This window comes from Anoplopoma fimbria, chromosome 20 (assembly GCF_027596085.1).
Source record: "Anoplopoma fimbria isolate UVic2021 breed Golden Eagle Sablefish chromosome 20, Afim_UVic_2022, whole genome shotgun sequence".
Taxonomy (NCBI): domain Eukaryota; kingdom Metazoa; phylum Chordata; class Actinopteri; order Perciformes; family Anoplopomatidae; genus Anoplopoma; species Anoplopoma fimbria.
In genome coordinates this window covers 27,566,649-27,574,148 of record NC_072468.1, presented here as the reverse complement: position 1 = coordinate 27,574,148, position 7,500 = coordinate 27,566,649, and the positions used below count along the sequence as shown (strand labels likewise).

At 40.1% G+C, this 7,500-nt stretch overlaps 1 protein-coding gene across 1 annotated transcript in view; it reads left to right on the top strand.

Annotated features, from left to right (window-relative positions):
* The window catches only part of adam15 (ADAM metallopeptidase domain 15), a 22,247-nt gene extending 16,104 nt beyond the window's left edge, over positions 1 to 6,143 (top strand). The window contains 7 exon segments of the mRNA XM_054620962.1: positions 1,391 to 1,499; positions 2,308 to 2,376; positions 4,183 to 4,248; positions 4,865 to 4,911; positions 4,913 to 4,956; positions 4,959 to 5,010; positions 5,191 to 6,143. Coding sequence (XP_054476937.1) covers positions 1,391 to 1,499; positions 2,308 to 2,376; positions 4,183 to 4,248; positions 4,865 to 4,911; positions 4,913 to 4,956; positions 4,959 to 5,010; positions 5,191 to 5,254 — 451 coding nt within the window. The 3' untranslated portion in view covers positions 5,255 to 6,143.
* The last annotated feature ends 1,357 nt before the right edge of the window (positions 6,144 to 7,500 follow it).

Below are 7,500 nucleotides of genomic sequence, written 5' to 3'. Positions count from 1 at the left end.
TATAACAATAAACATTATTATTATTATTATGTTATAATATCTATATTAACATATTATTGTGTATATATATTAATACTGTAATAATGCCTTTTCACAACATTTGTATATCGTTGTTGAGAAATACCTTAACAAACACTTAATCTTTAAAACTTTCTCATTATTACTAAATGTGTTGTTTTATAAAAACTAACTCATACGAGTCTGGTTTGTTTTCTTACCCATGATGCAGTGTGACTCATTGTGAGATGTTGGGTCTGGAGTTTGACCCCCCTCACGTCTCCAGGTACTCCTACTGCTGGACCTGCTGGTCCTGGTCTGTAGTCTGTCCCTGTAGAGTCAGAGAGGTGAAGCTTTTACTGTCTGACAGACTTTAAACGTACAATATTTAATTTCCTGACAAAACTTGTCATTGTTGACGTGGTGAAGCAGCAAAGGATCATGGGAGTTGTTGTCTTTATCCTTCAGTGTTTGTGGTTCAGGTCTTTTTTACCACATAGGTTTTCATCCAGACGTCTGATGCTAACGTTAGCTTAGCCTGTTTCTCTGATAACTTAAGATCCAGACGTCTGATGCTAACGTTAATGATACCTTTATATCTGGTCCTGATTTAAATCTTCACCTCGCTGACGGTCCTCTCAGATCTGATCTCACCTGCAGAGGAAATCCACCTCCGACCTTAAAGCTGCACGGATCCAGATTCATATTGTCCTGAAGTCTCACTCAGTCAGCCTCAACACAAACTACAACTCATGCTAATCATCTGTAGTGTAAGACAACTGTCAGAGAGGATTCTGGGTAATGAAGTCCTCAAATGTTCTTTATAGGATACTCAGAGTATTAATAAAGCATCAAACATTAATTAGCTTTGTATAGACGGGTGGAGTAACGTCTACCTGAGAATAAAGTCTCAGCCGTCACCATGTTGAGAGCCATATAGAGGCAAGAGAAGAGAGAGACTACGGAGCTGCAGCGTTCAGTCTGTGATGTTCAGCTGACAGAAAGAAACCTTTTAGTTGGGAGGTAAATCTCATCAGGTGAGACAGTCAACTGATTCTTCCCACTGCAGAACGGACCCTGAACTCCTCGTGTTGTTTTGTGAGGTGTGGTTGGATAACTGGAGATGTGTGATGTGTTAGTCAGTTATTCATATTGTGTCTGTGGTGATGTTTGTAGATCTGTGATGCTGTCGTGCTGTAAACAACATTAACAGCACGGCTAACCGAGCTAACTAGCCGACAGGAGCTAAAGTTAGCAGCAAGTAAACACAACTCTGTGAATCCCAGATATCAGACACACAGAGACGTCCTTGAATGCATCACTATAGAATGACATAGTGAAGAAAAGCTTGAGATGTGTGACGATGTGTTTGTTTGACTTCACGTGTCGTCAGGACGCCGGTGATGGAGCGAGTAGACGGACGGAACGGAGAGCAGGTCCGACCTCTGAGGTATCACCTGAACCCTCCGACAGACATCCCACTGACTCCGCCCACCAAAGAGGTAACCGCCGTCTGACGCTGATGTTAACCTCACAGTCAGTCCTCCTCTTCCAGCTGCAGACATGTTGAACCTTTTGTTGTCTCCAAACTGAGTTCTTCAAGCTTTTTCTTTTTACAGCTTTGAACGAGAACAAACCGCAAAGAGACGGTGTGTCTCAAACACACACATATGTTCTAAATGCTCTGTTTAAAAGTCCACAGAACGCTGCTAAAACCTGCAGAAGATGATGAAGAATCAGAAGATGCTACATTTACATTAAAACCTTTAATATTTGGTTCTGTGTGAAAGTATTCATGACAGAAACATCAGTCTGTAAAGGCCTTATAATAATATCTATCAGCTGTTAATAATAGTGGATTATTAATGTGCATGTAAACGTTTCTAAAACGACCACAAGGAGGCGCCAACAGCTGTGATAACAGACGTTAGTTTCTGTGATGTTTAACTTCCAGCAGTCTGTGGGATTCTGGGAAATGGTGTCCATTCACTAAAAACTGAAACGTTAAACAAACAGAAATATGAGATCCTTCCTTTTCTTCACATTCGGAGTGGAGCACTGAACAAAGCTGCTCCGAAGCTTCTTTTTCTCTTACTTTGATAGTAAAGTCAGTGATGTTTTGAATGAGGTTGTTCTGCTGCTGGAACAGGAACCTGGATGGCAGAAGGAAGTGACATCACAGCTGCAGATGTTTTGTTTTTCTTATTGCCGTTTGCTCACAATAACACATCTGCTTGTTTGACCTTTGACCTCCTTTTCTCCTGCGCACGCATCAGCTGTCACTCTGCTTCCTGTTTTCTCTCCTATCAGGTTCATGACCGACCTGCTCCTCCCACTAAGCCACTCCCCCCTGACCCCGCCTTAAAACCCCCGCCGCAGGTAACCTCACCTGACCTCTGCCGGAGGCGTTAACGTCTGTGTCCGTGTGTGTCGCTGCTGCTAACCAACCGTTTATCAGTCCGATCGATCTGATCAGCTTCGGTCCGATCGATCTCTGTCTGGTTCTTGTTGTCGTGTTGTGACTGTTGTTCTGGTCCAGTTGGGCTTCGTCTGTACAGAAACAGAGTCAAAGAGGACGTCGCTGCTAACGTTACGAGCATCATAATGTACCTGAACTGAACCTCCGTTCGTTAGCCGTTAGCAGTGCTGCTATAATAATAATTAAGCCTTTATTAGTCCCACAATGGGGAAATTCGGTTCTCTGCATTTAACCATCCCGGAGGAGCAGTGGGCTGCGATGCAGCGACCGGGGAGCAACTTTGGGGTTAGGTGTCTTGCTCAAGGACACCTCGGCATGTTGCCTGTAGAGGGGTTCAAACCACCGACCTTGTGGTTGTGGGTCAAGCACTCTACCTCATGTGCCACAGCCGTTACTAGCTCTCCTCCTGTTAGCCGTTAGCGGTGCTGCTAACGTTACTAGCTCTCCTCCTGTTAGCCGTTAGCGGTGCTGCTAACGTTACTAGCTCTCCTCCTGTTAGCCGTTAGCGGTGCTGCTAACGTTACTAGCTCTCCTCCTGTTAGCCGTTAGCGGTGCTGCTAACGTTACTAGCTCTCCTGTTGGTTTAAACACAGAGATCAGAGACTATAAAAGCATAAATGAAGTCCTGATCTCATTTTTACTGAATATTGGAGGATAACGATCGTCAGTAAAACTTTATTCACACTGTGACGGTTAACGGTAAACTAAGTCATTAGTGTGAGGTTCACATGATGAAGAACCATGGGGGGGGGATCAGTACTGATGTAGGAGGATCTTCTCCCGCCACGTTTCCTCCGTGGATCCAGGTCGTCCTTTAAGAGAGACGGGTCCCTGAATGCATCGTTAACCGACCTTTGACCTCCTCGTACCGTGAACATTTTGGAGTTTTAAGAGCAGAAGTAAACAAACAGAGGAAATGTGTCTTCACATCGCTCGGGGGTGAAAAGATAAACTCTGATTATTGATCCGTTAGAAGGCAAACTGAACCTGATCAGTCTGATACGAGGAGGAGGCGTTTGTGTCTTCGTGTCTCTGACCTGCTGACCTCTGACCTCTGACTCTTGTTTCTGCTGCTTCAACCTGTCGAACAGCGACCCGCCCCCCACCAAGCCTCTGCCCCCCGACCCCCCGACCAGGTACAGTCCACCTGTAGACACGCTGTCTGTCTGTGATCACATACAGCTGGTTCAGAGTACTACTAACTAGTAACTAGATCTATTTAAAACTGTAACTAGATCTAGTTACTAGTACAGAGTAATACTAACTCGTTACTGGAATAGAGTACTACTAACTAGTTCAGAGTACTACCAGCTAGTATGCATTTTTTTTATTTATTGATTTACAGATTATTGATTTATTGATGAGGCCTGTTGTTAATGTGTTTCTATGGTTTGTCATCTCTAAATGGCGCTATATATAAACACTAATATATAATCCTGCACAATGAGTACTTTTACTTTTGGTGCTAAAAGGTTTTGAATGCAGGACGTTTATAGTATTTCTACACTATTGTATTAGTACTTTGAGCATGATTCATCTTCCTGTTTCTACTTTTCTGTTTTACTTTTCTTTCTGTGTTTTTTAATCTGCATGCAGCAGTTTATTAATCAGCGTATTTGAAATGTGAAAGAAAGAAGCAGCACGTTGTTTCTCTTTTCCTCCTGACGTCCTCTCATCTTCCTCTTCCTCCTCACTAACCCTTCCAGCTGCCGGGGAGTCGACCGACTCCGCCCAACAAGCCCCTCCCCCCCGACCCCCTCACACCTGGACAGGTACACCACGCCTGCTAGCTGTTAGCACGTAGCTTGCATGGAGTTAGCATGTAGAAAACATCTGATCCGCTGAGTGAAGTGATCGGTGTAATCGTTATCTGATGATTAACTGGTGGAATCAGAGAACGTCAGGTGAGATGTGATTGGTTGGTTACGTGTTCGGGGAAGTGACATCACGATAACCGACAGAGGGGGGGCGTTCAGGAACAAAAATGATCATCGGGCGTGCCAGTTTCTGGTTTTACGTTCAGGGGTCACTTTCTATCACCGCTGCTTCTAACACTCACTAATTCATTTCACGCAGCTCTACTTTGATGTTTTTTTATCCGTACCTTCAGTGGAAATCACTTCCTGTAGATGTTTCACAATAAAAGTTTACCAGGAAAGGTGTTTGAGCTGCTAAAAGGCTTTTATTTTGAAGCACAGTTGCAAGAAGTGTTGAGTTTTGTTGACAGCAGATTAAAAGCAATCAATAAAATGTAAAAGTTTAATTAACTGGACAAAGTTTTCTAAGTTAAAATAACTAAATCATTGAATCATGTTATTTTTGGTAGAACAGGAAACACTTTTCAGTTAGATTAAGGTTCATGTTTATTTCCCATGATTCTCTCCTCAGGTTCCTGTTCCACCCAAACCTGTGGTTCCCATAAAGCCCCGCCTCCTGCCCCGGCGTCCCACCACCACATCCCCCCCACCCCGCCTACAGCGCGACACCAAACCTCCACAACACAGAGCCGTCGCACCGGCAGCCGGTCGCAGCAGGTACGACTGTCCGACCAATCAGAGACTCCGACCCTTTTTTAAACATTTTTAAAAAGTCTGAAAAAATGTTAAAAAGAATCGTGACATTTTTTTAAAGTCAACAATTTTGAAAGTCGGAACATTTTGAAAGTCGGAACATAAGAAATAAAAGCATAAACTCTTTGTTGTCTCTTTCTGCAGACGACCTCCTGTTCCTCCCGTTCGACCCACAAACCCTCAGAAAGTGGAAACGTCTCCTCTTTAACTGACTCAGCGTCTGAAGGGAAACTTTATCTGAAGACTTTCACATCAAACCTCAATAAACCGGAAGATGAAGATGATGATGAAGAAGATGATGAAGATGATGAAGAAGAAGAAGATGATGATGATGATGATGAAGAAGATGACTTTATACCCTTTTTGCACTCAGTCTTTGGATTCTCACTTAATCCTTCATGAACTCACAGAGACTGTAAATAAATATAAACGTGCCTTGCTCAGCAACTCCGGCAGTCGTATTGCGGACACTCCGGAATTGAACACCCGACCTCTGACCGACGGCTGCATTAAAGTGTCTTGGTGTCATTAATGTGGCACCCCAAGCAGCTGTTCAGTGCCTTGCTCAAGGACCCAGAGACAGGAAGTAAACCTGCGATGGAAATAAAGACTAATAAGCAGAGGGGTTCTCAAACTGTGGTTCCGGGGCCCTCTGAAGGGCCCTCTACTGGACCCTCTGGAGGACCCTTCAGAACATTAAACCAGTGGATTATATTATCATGGCTTTATTATTTTATCATTTCTTCTAATGAAGTCGACGTTTATTGAACAGGGTTGAATCATCTAAACTTCCCTCAGATGGTTTTAAACCACAGACTCGTCCTTTACCTGAAGAGGACATTCTGAAAGGATCCTGAAGGGTTAAAGGTCTGGAGCGAAGGAGTATTAACGATGTGTTCAGGGACACAATCTGAGAGTTTGAGAATAAAGTGTAAATATTTTTAGAAAACTAAAAATGAATTATGTGGAAAACATGACCATCTTTTCATTTTTATGACTTTACCATATAGATATTATGACTTTATTTTTAATATTATGACTTTATTTTTAAAAATATTATGACTTTATTTTTAAAAATATTATGACTTTATTTTTAATATTATGACTTTATTTTTAATATTATGACTTTATTTTTAAAAATATTGTGACTTTATTTTTTAATATTGTGAATTAATAAAAAATATATAATTACTTTCATTTTTAAAGATTATTACTTTTTAATCTAAAAACTATGACTTTATTTTTTAAATATCATGACGTAATGTTATTATAACTTTTTTGTCCAAGTTTTCTCTCCATTTTCTTGTAATATTCTGTATTTTTTTCTCGCACCACTTTATTCTTCATCTTATTTAATTCTGTTACAACATTTTCTCCAAATACTTACAAATATTTTTACGATTTATGTTGATTAATGTATTTGACTTTATTCTTGAACTCCCAGACTTTCTGTAGAAGTGATTGTATTTTAACTCTGGAATGAGTTTTAAAGTTAAACCCGAATGTTTCTGCTGAATCAGGTTTTTTATTTTTCTAACCGGCCTTTTAGGTTTTCTATCAGAGACGAAGAGGAATGTTTGTAACGTTACGCCAAAGACGAGAAAATATAAAAGATTCATCTGATCTGATGCTTTTATTTTGAAGGAACATCTTTTACTAGTGCAGATATCAACGCAATAACTTTAAACATAAAACATTTAATTCACTGAACAAAACGAGACGTTCTTAAACGTTCAAGAACTCTGACTAAATAAAAAGTCTGAATCTGGAACTTTCTGATCAGAACGAATCAATAAGTTGATGAATACGACCAAATATTTAATATGAGCTTTTTGATATTTGTTCTGGTTTAATAAAGAATCAGATGAGAAGATAAGAAAGAAAAGCATCTTTAAAAAAGTCAAAGTAGAGTTTGATAAAATATGAATCTATTAATAAAATATCCTTCATGAAAACAGAGTGTTGAGACTAGACGAGTATTCAGATACTCTACCGCAGTAAAAGTACTAATACCACACTGTGAAAATACTCCACTACATGTTCAAGTATCAGTAGTTAAAGTATTTGAAAAGTATTGATGGATCAGTAAAATGTTTCCTATTATATCTGATGTTTCTGCTGCATTGATGTGCATGTTAACTCCTTTAAATATATATATATATATATATATATATATATTGTTGTTGGATAGTTTAATCTACATGAAATCATTAAATTCTGTTTAATGAGTTTAGCTGAAGACGTAGGAGGATTCAACAACCTGGAGTTACCTGGTTTTACCTGGACAGAATCTAAAAAGCACATATTTACCTCTAAGATGTCGTGGAGAAGTAGAAATACATTAGTAAAGTACAAGTACAGTACTTGAGTAAATATTCTTAGTTCACAGTGAAGACAGTTATAATATTTTTATACTCTTAATCTGAATTAAAGTGTCTTTAGGGTCCAAAAGAA